The following is a 12,485-nucleotide window of genomic DNA, read 5'->3' on the forward strand; positions in this document are numbered from 1 at the left end:
CCAGTGACCGGAGGTAAACTTTTTACGTCTGATCACAGCTGCAGATTCACGCTGTCAATTGACAGCATAGGAACTGCGGCTCTCTGACCGATGGTAATGATTTTACCTCCGATCAGATGCAGTGTTTGCTGCACTGTCATGCACATGACAGCATGGCCAACACTGGATGTTTGGGCCCTTCATTCAAATGAATGGGGTCGGGGTTTGGGTACTGTTCTGGTACTTGAATCACAACTTTTTTTACTTGTTCGGATGAATCTGAACATCGAGGGGTTTGCCCATCACTATCCAGGACTTTAATATTTGTGGCCTATCCACAGGATAGGTCATCAATGTCTGATCTATGGGGTGCAACACCTGGTACCCCCGCTGACCAGCTGTTCCTGTTGTCGGCGGCCAGAACTGATCAGTTATGGAGCTGCATGACACAGCTTGTAGACGGAATAGTGGCTGCTGCCAGGTACTGCCAACCACCACCTATTCAATTAAATCTGTCAACTCAGCAGTTCCGGCCGCCACCAACACAAGGAACAGCTGATAGGGGGAGTGCTGGATGTCGCACGCCCACCGATCAGACATTGATCGCTTATTCTAAGGATAGGCCATCAAAGTTAAAGTTCCGGAAAACCCTTTTAATACCATTTGTTAATAATTTATTAATAGATAATCATCCTGCCTATTGTGTTGACATAGTGCGTCATCAATGCCTTTTGCAGTCAGGCATTCCACAGTCTGTCTACACTAACTGTAAAGAATTCTTCCTGTTTAGACAATCAGAATGTTGGAAGGGACCTCCAGGGTCGTCGTGTCCAACCCCCTGTTCAATGCAGGATTCAATCAATAAAGCATCTCAGACAGATATCTATCCAGCCTCTGTTTGAAGACTTCCAATGAAGATGAAGGGTATGTGCACACGCTGCGGATTCTGCTGCAGATATGCAGCGGTTTTGGTCCTATGGATCTGCAGCAGTTTCTGCTGCGGTGTACAGTACCATTATAATCAATGGAAAACAAAAACCGCAGGGCACAAGGTGCAGAATTTTCCGCGCGGATTTGCTGTGGTTTCAAAACCGCAGCATGTCACTTCTTTGTGCGGAATCCACAGCGGTTTTACACCTTCTCCATTGTCCAGGTGTCAAACCGCAGGGGAAAACCGCAGGCTAATCCGCAGATAAACCGCAGGTCTTCTGACCTGTGGATTTTGCAAAATCCGCATGGAAAATTCCGCAGCAGAATCCGCAGCGTGTGCACACACCCGAACTCACCACCTCTCATGGCAGCCTGTTTCACTCATGGATCTCCCTCACTGTCAAAAAAGCTTTTACTAATATCTGTATCTTCTTCCTTTTAGTTTCATTCCATTGCTTCTCGTGTTTCCATGAGCAAATGAGAATAATGCCGGGGTCAGACTTGCGAGAAACTCGGATGAGTCTCTCACTCGGATCGAAGCGTTCAGCTGCATGTATTTCTATGCTGCTGAACGCTTCGATCTGAGTGCCGGGTATTGAAGTCTGACCCCGGCCTTAGGATAATCCCTCTACACTGTGACAGCCCTTCAGATATTTGTAGATGGGTTTTACGTCTCCTCTTAGCCATCTTTTTAGCAAGCTAAACATTCCCAAATCCTTTAACCGTTCCTCGTAGGACACACTTAGCAGTCCACTCACCATCCTGGTAGCTCTTCTCTGAACTTGCTCCAGTTTTCAATGTCCTTTTTAATACATCCTAGAACTGTATCCTTTTTGCTGCTGCATCACACTGTTGACTCATGTGCAGTCTGTGATCTATTAACATACCCAAGTCTTTTTTACACGTGCTGCTGCTTAGTTCTATTCCTCCCATTCTATAGATGTAATTTTCATTTGTCTTGCCCAGATTTGTCCCTGTTAAATACCACTCTATTAGTCGCTGCCCATTGTTCAAGCTTATCTAGATCCTTCTGAATCTTTTCTCTTTCTTCTCTAGTGTTAGCTATCCCTCCTAGCTTTGCATCGTCTGCAAATTTGATTAGTTTAGCTTCAGTTCCCTTATCTCGATCATTTATAAAAATGTTGAACAACACTAGGGCCAGGACAGAGCCTTGTGGTACCCCACTTGAAACACAGTTCCAATTGGATGTGCAACTGGGTTGCCCTCCCAGGGCCAGGGCTGTGGGGTACTCGGTACCGGGCCGGTGTCGGCGGGATGTGTCACAGCAGCGGTGACCCGGACCGTGGCCCTGGGCGCCCAATTAATGGGGGGGAATTGAAATGGTGGTGGAATGTAGTTAGATGAATAGTTTGCGACGCCACCTGTGGTGCTCGGCAAGTGAGGTGTTAGGCCGACGCTGCATGCAGATCCTCTGGGACTGGTGGTGTGTTGCAGCCAAGATGGTGAAGCTTCCCACAGGTGGAGCTGTAGTCCCAGGGCAGTGTAGATGTGGAATTAGAGGAGAGGCACAGGCGGTGTAGAAGCTGGTACCCAGATGTAGCGGTGCTGGGAGCGTTGGCGCGAGAATGAATGGAGGACACCAGGGCTTGTAGTTCCAAAGCTTTACTCACAGTCTGTAGTATACCCAGGTGCCTGCCTCCGTACCGTGTCCTTCGGGTCAGGGACTCAGTCAACCTGCAGACAAGATGGAATGCTCCCTTCCAACGCTCCGCCAACACGTACCATTCTGAACGTCTCCTCTATAGCGCCTTTAAGTGTGAAGTACTCCTAGTACTGAGTTACACTGGAGTTCCTCCTGACAGATGTTCCCAAGAACTCTACTTGTACGGCAGACAGCTGTAGCCTGCTTCGGGGACTCCTTACTCCTGAGTCCTGGCTCTCTATCCAAGTTGCTGTTGTGCCCCCAAGTCTGAGATGGGAGTAGTGCATTTACAGCCCACTACTCCACTGGTGTCTGCTGCAGAACCATTAGTGCCATACAACCTCGGGGACCGGCCCCGACCTTGCGCTTAGAACTTCTTGGCAGGGTTCTCTCCTAATCCACGTCCTCTGTTCCCTTTTTCTCCTTCGTTCCGTACTAATCTCTCTCTCTTATGGAAGATCAGGTTTCAGTTCAATATCTTTCTCCTTCTTTCCTTTCCCGTGCCAGCTGGCTCAGATCACTGAGGCAGCTGCAGCACTCCTTCCTCCATCCCTCTTCCAGGGATCCCCACTCTTTTCTGAGTGGCTTCCTCTCTCAGACTCCCCGTCTGAGTGACCTGTAATTCTAAACCTTCCCAGTCTTTTATGTATTCTCAACTCCACCCGCCTCCCAGCACGTTTTGTGTTCCAAGCAGGGAACCACCAAAGGTGCTCTGCTTCTCTCTAAGCAAGGAGACGCAATGTGGCTTTGCTGAACTACTGTGTTGTGTGGGGTGCGGATGTTGGAGCGTGGTCAGGAGCCTCCAACTTACCTGGATGGTGGGGCACCACACCTCAGGAGGAGGTGCAGTACCTCTGTGGCAACTGAACCCTCAGGGGCGCACTCAACCATTTATTACCATTCATTGAGTACGATCACGGAGCCAGTTATGAATCTAGCTAACTGTAGCCTTGTCAGTCCCATTCTTTGTCATTTTTTTCAATAAGGATGGCATGAGATATGTTATAAAATGCTTTTCTGTAGTTGAGATCTGCTATATCTACCACATTTCCCTGATCCACCCAGTGATTCCATCACAGAAGGAAATTAGATTAGTCTGGCATGACTTGTTTGCTACAAACCCATGCCAGCTCTGATTAATTACTGTGTTCTTATCCAAGTACTTGCATACATGCTGGTATAGAAGTATGGTTCACTGGCCTGTAATTTCCTGGCTCCATCTACTCTCCTTTTTTGACGCTAGGGATGACATTTGCCCTTCTCCAATTTCCTGGGACTTCTCCTGGTCTCCAGGATTTTTCAAAGATTCTGGGTTAGTGGATCCACAATGTCCTCTGCTATCTCCTACAGTACCCTAGGATGTAACTCATCAGGGCCAGGACATGTCTATATTGCCTTTCCACTGCATGTAATGAACGTTCCCCGGTTCTTTACAGGGCCTATTAAAGCCATACACCATGTGTCAGTCCTTTTTGGTGACCACACATGTAAATGAGATCACCTCCGAACAGACCTAAGCGAAAATACAGGCCATGATCGCCATTTTTCCAGATTCTTAAGAATCGAATCCTTAAAAAAAATTCAGACTCACCAGGATCTGAAATTTTAAGGGAAATTCTATACGGAACCTGTAAAAAAAAAATTAAAGTGTTTTTATTGTGCGAAAGCAAAAAAGAAAAAAAAAGATGTCTCCTGGAAGGCAACAGAAAAATAGCAACTGCTTTTCAATAAAGGGTTAAATTTCTGCCGGGTCACAAGCAGGTAAAGGACCTGCACCAGGGGCAGTCAGGAGAGTAATGCGTCAGCGTCCCGCCCACAGATGCTGACGTTGCCCTTTTATAGTGATGGCCACGCCCACATCTGAGTGACGCACTGGTCATTACTCCGTTACCATGACGCGCCTTCACTAGTTACCTGCCTTTTACGTCACTTCCAAGGTGGAGCTCGTTTGCCTGCGTGGAGAGTCGGAAAGCACAGGTTGTACGCGCATGCGCAGTCCAGATATTCTAACTACGCATGCGCAAGACCTTTGGAGTTTCGAGCTTCCTCCCGCCGAAGCGCATGCGTCGTCTGGTTGGCGAGCGACACATAGCACAGCGGCGCTTGCGCAGAGTGGTTGGCGGCAGGCCGGAGCTTGCTAGTACGCAGGCGCGCGTTGTCGTTGCGTGTAGCAGAGGGGGGGATCTGAAGCGGTTGCGCGAAGTGACATCGGTGAGTGAGAGAGAGAAAGAGGGGGAGAGCGAGTCCGTCCGGAGCGGAGGAAGAGATCGGGAGCGAAGATGCTCAACATGTGGAAAGTCCGGGAGTTGGTGGATAAAGCGTAAGTTGCCACGATGTGCTGGGCAGGGCCTGTCACACGGCCCCCGGCCCTGACCTGCTCTGATGCCATCATCTATGCTGTATATGGTCCTGATACTATAATGGTCATGTGACCTGTACTCCAATGATGATTGGTGGTGACCCGGTGCGACCGCCATTGTTTTCCCCCATCATGTACGTATATATTGCACCCCTCCAGTCTTTACGTCATGGCGTGTTGCGATCTGGCGCCCGGCTTCAGTGTATTCGCTCGTTTTGTTGTGTGATCCACTGGCTGATAACTTGTGGATGCCCCCGAAAAGGGGTTATCCGGTCCGAAAATGACCTTTAAGGTGGGCTCAGATCGTCGGAGGTCCGACACCCGGCGTCGGTCGCTGTGTAGGATCCACGACGGTGTCAGACCCCCCCGTCACCGATATCCTCTGACCTTACGAACCTTTCTCAGCCATCTCGGAGCCAGAACAGACGGCTCTTCTGGGCAGGCTGACGCCGGTCTGGTGGGCTCCAGCCGTCCTTTTAGTTACGCACAAGAGGACCCTCCGGCCCTTATGAGAAGACTAATACTACTAAGGAGAGATTCTGCCTTAGGGCCAAGGGGCTTTAAGTTGCGCCGCTGGGAAGAAGAGACTGGTGGGGTACAGGGACAGCAACGGAACGTGGGCATCAGTGAGGAATATATGGCGCCTTTTACATGTTTTTAACCCATTCTGAACCATTGATTAACAAAAAAGGTTATGACCCCATTTAAAGGGGATCTGTCAGTAGGATTAACCCTCCTAATACGTCTATATGGGCATGTCGGCCATAGGTAGCTGAATAAAATGATACCTTGATATCTGCGATCCGATGGCTTGATCCAGAGAGATCCTATGTTTTTCTTAATATGTAAATGAGCTGTTAAGATCTATGGGCCGGACATAGATCTTCCCGAGAATCTGCTTATTTTAAATGAAAGGAGGAGTCACCAGTGTGAGACATGTAGCTCAGGAGAGCAGGCTGTCAGTCTTTACATGTCTTACATTTTAGTGCCCCCTTTCATTTAAAATAAATGCAGGTACTCGGGGAGATCTATGTCCGGCCCATAGATCTTAACAGGTCATTTACATATTAAGAAAAACGTGGATTTCTCTGGAATAAGACATCGGATCGCAGATATCAAGGTGTCCTTTTATTCAGCTACCTATGACCGACATGCCCATATAGACGGCTTAGGAGGGTAGATCCTACAGTTTCCCTTTCGGTGTGAAGATGCAGGTTTTCTGCTGTACCAGGGCTGCTCCACCCTTCTCCCTTCTGGAATTCATCACTTGTCGTCATCTGACTCCTAATCGCCCTGGAATTTGATCTCTTCGTTTTACTGAAGCAGAATAATTTAAAAAAAAACAAAAACAAAAAACAGGTAAACTAACAGGAGTGTAAACAGGAGGCGAGAAGTGTCGCATCTTGTGCCCGCGGCGGATTGTGCAACCGCCTGGTTGTAATATTGTAATATGGCACACGCAGCTGGCCGGGGCTTAAAATAAAAAAAAAGTTAAAAAACTCTTGTACATTTATGAAAATTAAATATTGGTGACACAGGGGCTTCCGATAGGACTATGTGGCAGCGTGCAGAGATTTCCTTTCTGTCTGCTCTGAACACATCATATTCAGTCTGAGCAGAATTGTTCCCAGAGGAGGAGACTAAGCAGAATCCAGTGCTAGGCTCAGTACGGCTCTGGTATGGAGCAGAACTATGCACGCAGCTCTGAGGCTATGAAGGAATGTAGGGGGTGGTACAGTGTCCCACTGTTGCGCTATGTGACTGTATCCCAATACTAATGCTTTAGCCTTTCCGGATTTAAAGGCGATGTCCAGCAGAATGAAAATATTTAACAAAAACTACCAAAGGTTTAAAATAAGTTGTTCCTGCTGCTCCTGTGCTGGCGTCTACCAAGACCCCTGCACATTATCGCTGACCAGGGGGGCATTTAACATGTAGGTGAGGTTTTATTTCCCTATTTTATAACATTCTCTGCTCTTGGATTCATTTTTTGGAAAACCCCTTTAAAGGAGTGGTTCTAATTTATCACCTATGCACTTGGCCATTTCCAACTCTGCCATCATGAATGAAAGAAGCGGAGATGAATCTCGTATATTGCTCTGAATGTTTACGCCTCTTCTTTTGTGAGGGGCACCAGGATGGCTACAACAGAAGAAAGGTGTTTGGTTTTTTTTTAAGTAAAGTTACCCTTTTAAATGTTTCCTGCGCCAAAAGAAGTTTGTGCACCCACCGTCCCCCAATCTAGAGTTTTTATCTCCTCCTTATGAGATCGCTTTGCATCTCTGTGCTATCCCTACTATGTGGCCAGATAAGGTGGTCTCTATCTCATTGTAACCTGCCCTGGGTGGGCTTTTATAGCAAATCCTGTTTGTATGAATGCGACCTCGAATTTACAATGAATGGGCAATTCCAGATTGACAGCCAGTCGCTGCGGACTTCTCAATGTGGAATCTACAATGATCGCAGCAACGGGAGATTTTGGCTGTTCTGCGCTGACATTCTCGTGAAAACACCGATTTCAGAGGGAAATCTGTTAAAATGAGGCTCTTTGAATTGAAGAGGTCACATTGATGGCCCCTCCTTTGGACAGGTAATCAATGTCTGATCGGTGGGGGTACGACGCCTGGCCAATCAGCTGTTCCCAGTGTTGTTCGCGGTCGGAACTGCTCAGTTATGGAGCTGCACAGCACAGCTACAGAATAGTGGCAGCGGCCGGGTACCGCATATCCGCCTCTATTGATTTGAATAGGGGGCAGATGTGCAGTACCCACCCGCGGCCACTATAGAGTTGACGGAGCTGTGCAGCTCCATAACTGAGCAGTTCCGACCGCGAACAACACTGGGAACAGCTGATTGGCCAGGCGTCGTACCCCCACGATCAATCAGCTGTTCCCAACTCTATAGTGGCCGCGGGTGGGTACTGCACATCTGCCCCCTATTCAAATCAATAGAGGCGGATATGCGGTACCCGGCCGCTGCCACTATTCTGTAGCTGTGCTGTGCAGCTCCATAACTGAGCAATTCTGGCTAACACACCTGCTGATAGGTGGGGACACCGGATGTCGCATCCTCACTAGGGGGTGGGCGGATCGTTGGAAGTTCGGGTTCTGGTACCTGACCCAAACTTTTTAAAAAGATTGGATACCAAAACAGTATCCGAACTTCCAACAGTACCTGAACCCTATTGACAATAAAGAAAAAAATCCCTCTCCCTACGGACCTGCCCCCCCCAACACTGCAGCGGGCTTCAGCAGAAAGTCTGTGTTTGGCGTTTAGGACCCGAGCAGTGACTGTCCGGTACAAATGCCGAACATTTCTCTCTGGTTCGCCCATCTCTAATCCTCACTGATCAGACCTAAAGATAGGTGATCAGTGTTAAAGTAGTCAGGTGCGACTCGATTTGCAGGTCCCGGATTATCAGCCATGTCAGTATTCGGTGGCTTTGGGACAGAGGCCCTGAGAACCGCTACCTACCTTCAGGATTCCGGCTCTTGTTGTGATGTTGCACCAGGCTGGCTAATCAAAAGAGCAGCCACAGATGCCGGCAGGTAGGCAGCGGCACTCAGGGCTCCCGCCTAATGGCCACGGCTGGCCAAGTCCTGCAAATCAATTTGCACCAACTCTACCTCCATGTGACCATATCTGAATGTGAGTACGGCCAGCTGAACCATCTCCTACATTCTTCTGTGTTGGTGATCTCTGTACCAAGGGCACCTCCACATGGACGGGCGATGACGGCTGTGTTGCCTGACACTTGACTCAGGAGTGATCCGGAATATGCATCTGTTCCGGAGGTGGTTATTACTCTCCTTTTGAAAGCGACAACTCCTCCTTGCATTAAAGGGTTGAGATGGGAAAAGGAATAGTTATGAGACGTGGCTTAGGGTTTCCTTTTACCGGTTGTATATAAATACCATTGCCAGTGCAAGCTGCTGGTAACCCGTCACCTACGGCACGTGCCTCACCGCTCCCCTTCTATTATCACCACCGATGATCCATTTTTTTTTTTTTATACAGGGTTACTTTTTGGAAAGATTCAGTTTCACGCAGGGGTAATCGGGGACTAGGAGCATATTCCCCGTTCTCTCCCTGTAGGACCCATTAGCAGAATACAGGCTGCAGCATTGTGTACTAGATTCATCGTGAAGGTCCATTCATGCCCCGAACTAAGGCTGAGTGCAGTACTCTAAGATCATATTTTACACTTGACGGGCAGAACTGTCGTAGGAATCTATGCAAAAATGAAAGCACCGGTAGCATCGAGATGGTTGTTATAAGTGATCCCTGTATGGTGCTGGCATCCCTCCCGGTTCATACCAGAAACGGTGCTCTTATGGCATTACAGTTAGGGCCCCTTCACTATTCGCAAGGCAGAGGGAGTCCCAGTCCTTGATCTTAGACAGCTACTAATAACTGATTTTTGTCACAGCCATGTTTTACAGGCTCCCATATGGCGAAACGGTGGATAATCCCTGACCGGTCGATATCATGAAAGGCTTTAGATTCCTCTCCATCGTGATATTGCGACACCTGAGATTCCGGCCAATTTAAGTGTGATGTGTATTGATTAAAAATCAATCAATATCAGATCCGTGGTGGTGGTGGTGGGGGGGGGGGTGTCCAACTTCCGGCACCACCAACAATCTGCTATATGTAAACTGTGGACTGAGCAGAACAGCACAGCTCCACACACTGTTTAGTGGTCATTGCCAAGAACTGCGGCTTGGCTCCTATTCTCAGTCCTGGTATAATGTAGATGATGTGACCTGTACATCGTTCTTCGATGGCAATCACGGCATCAGCTGACAGGAGGCTTCATTTAGAAAGACAGTCCTGTATGGACAATCCCTTTAAGGCATCAGTTTTGATGATGAAAGTTCCTATTAGGAAATATGTTAAAATGTCGTGTAGGTGGTTGGAAAAGAGTCCGGTTGACTCCGTGTGTCCTTCAACTTACGATGCTATCTGATCAGAATTCTCTCTTTCCTATGAATCTTGGCTCTTAAAGGGCAATTTCTATCATCAAATGTTATGTCGAGGCTTCAGTCAATAACCTCTGTTGGGGTGCTCTCGTGTCTTAGCAGAGGTGCAAGTATAAGCCCATAACGGAAGTCAAACTAGGCCGTATGCAATCAGTGCTTCTGGGAGGAAAACTCATTTTAAGGGGTATTCTCAAATTGTCTCTTGAGCAGCTCAGAGCTTTCCAGTCTTTTGCACTTCCCGGTTTACGTAAGGGCGGGGGCTTCCTTGTTGATTGACTGTTCTGGTAAGTAGCAGGACTCTAGTATTAGTAGTACACTGCTATCAATATATTTACACGTAGAAAGAACATGACAAGCACATCGCTGGAGGGGATTGCGATTTTTAAAGTATTGATAAGAGCAGCTCATCAGGAGCTGAGTGACAACAGAATTCCTGTATTGAAACCAATGGGCTGGACAGTGCTGACTGGGATGTTATTAGCTAATGGGAACCTGTCACCAGGTTTTCCCCATATGAGATATGGCCACCACCTTTAAGACCTCATATACAGCATACCAATATGTGAGCCTGCAAGGCAAGAAAAACACCTTTTATGATACTCACCGGAGGGGTGTCAATGGTCCTGGTCCGGCACCTCTCTTCTTTTGATGCCATCCTCCTTATGTGCTTCCTGTGGATGATGCGCCCTACATCATCTACCCAGTGTTCCCCGGCATTGCGCTCCTGTTTATGCATACTTCTCTGTCATGAGTAGTGCAGAGCAAAGTACTGCAGTGTGTATGCGCCAGGAAAGGTCAAAGAGCCCCTGCGCATGCGCACAGCAGTACTTTCCTCTGCCCTAGTCACGATGCCGGGGAACACTGTGTGGATGATGTAGCACACGTCATCCACACAAAGCATAGCAGAAGGACGGCATCAAAAGAAGAAGGGAGGTGCTGGACCAGGACCATCGACACCCCTCAGACCCGACTGCCCCACAGGTGAGTATAATAAAAGGTGTTTTTCTTCTGTTGTAGGCCGGATTGGGGTCATACAGCATATTAGTATCTCATATAGGGCAAATCTGGTGGCAGGTTCCCTTTAACTCCTCTCCTAGAACTTTACTGCTCAGAGCACTGTCACCAGTAGCCCAACTCCATGGAAACCAGCTGTGCATTATGTAAGAAAAAAGCTCTCCTTGCAGGAGAATGACAGCAAATCAATTGCCAACTCGCTTATTTTCATGTGTCAAACTAAAGCAGGTTATTAACGTGAGAATACCTCTTCAAGTACCATGATTTTAAACGGGTGATTGATATTTTGTGAAATGATAGATTTGCCCAGTTTGCTGCTTAGAATGATGTACAGTAGTTGGCATTTGACCCACTGAGGCTTAGGTAATGAGATCCGTGGGGTGTGAGTGACAGCACGGCGTCATTTCACTGCACTTTTGTACACGTAATTTGTATTTTCGCTGTTCTCCGGGCACTTAAGATGCTAATAGCCCTGAGTCTCGAGACGGCGTTAGAAAGCTTCTACCATACTTTGCACAAGTCATTAGTACAAATGAATCAAAGAAATTTTATAATATATCATACTAGAGAGATCCGCTTCTTTCTCCACTTATGAGACACTTTTTCCCTTGCCACGTGAACTCTCCATCCACTCTGCAAAAAAAAAGTTAATCCATCTTGAGCGGGTCAAAGTGACCTGCCAGCGCAGTGAGGTGTCAGTTTACAGCAACTTGTTGACGTATATGGAGAGGGAAGAAAAAGATACTATAGAGAGGCAGCTCACCTATGTGTTTTATCACACACCCCCCCCTTCCCTGAACTGGATTTACAGCTGCACTGCTCAGTACTTCTGAACATCCGTTACATAGAAATAAGAGCGCAGGAATCCCCTTTTTGTGTGTGCCGTGTATAGGAGACATCATAAATAGCTGCCACACACCAACTTGGAAAAAAATGAAAATTAGAGTGTGAGCCTACAGAAATGGAAACTGATGAAAAATGGTGGGTGCAAGACGCAAAGTACAGGGGTGTGCCACTAAAAATCAGATACTGCAACCACAAACTGAGTCCCCGAGGGCCCCCTGACTGTCAGCTGTAGGGGAGTTTACTCTTGACAGGTGCATTGGTCTGAAAGAACGCTACATCTGCTGATGGTGAAGCCGCCATAGTGAGTTGTGTAACTTCTGTCTCTCTCGATGACGCTTACTACCTGTTGCATCACTTCTGAGAACGTGCCGAAACTTGGGCTGGCATCTGCTGCTTTCGGAAGTAAAGGAAATAAACAGTAACCGGTTCAGAGCTACAACCCGGGGACACGGAGGGACATACGGCCTCGTCAGCAGAAAAATATAAAGTATCTGATCGCTGCTGGTTGTCAGCACAGCGGCAGAAATCTTGTTTTTCTGAGAGGCTCCCCCCTCCGTCCTGTACATCGAGTTTTGGTCAAAATCATCTTTTTATTTTTTTAATAGGGTAATTTTAGTTCTTGAATCATAGAATCATAGAATCGTAGAGTTGGAAGGGACCTCCTGGGCCATCTGGTCCAACCCCCTGCTCAAAGCAGGAGTCGCTAAATCAT

The 12,485-nt window shown here is 47.7% G+C and overlaps 1 protein-coding gene across 2 annotated transcripts in view; it reads left to right on the forward strand.

Annotated features, from left to right (window-relative positions):
* Nucleotides 1-4,598: 4,598 nt before the first annotated feature.
* Nucleotides 4,599-12,485, forward strand: part of CLINT1 (clathrin interactor 1) — a 72,380-nt gene continuing 64,493 nt past the window's right edge. The window contains exon 1 of one of the 2 annotated variants that reach the window (XM_073567873.1): nt 4,599-4,892. In XM_073567873.1, the coding sequence (XP_073423974.1) occupies nt 4,852-4,892 (41 nt within the window). In that variant the 5' untranslated portion in view covers nt 4,599-4,851. The remainder of the gene's footprint in view (nt 4,893-12,485) is intronic. The other variant, XM_073567872.1, reaches the window with a different exon arrangement.

Source organism: Dendrobates tinctorius, unplaced genomic scaffold (genome assembly GCF_039654945.1).
Source record: "Dendrobates tinctorius isolate UK_male_01 unplaced genomic scaffold, ASM3965494v1 ptg000020l, whole genome shotgun sequence".
Lineage (NCBI taxonomy): Eukaryota > Metazoa > Chordata > Amphibia > Anura > Dendrobatidae > Dendrobates > Dendrobates tinctorius.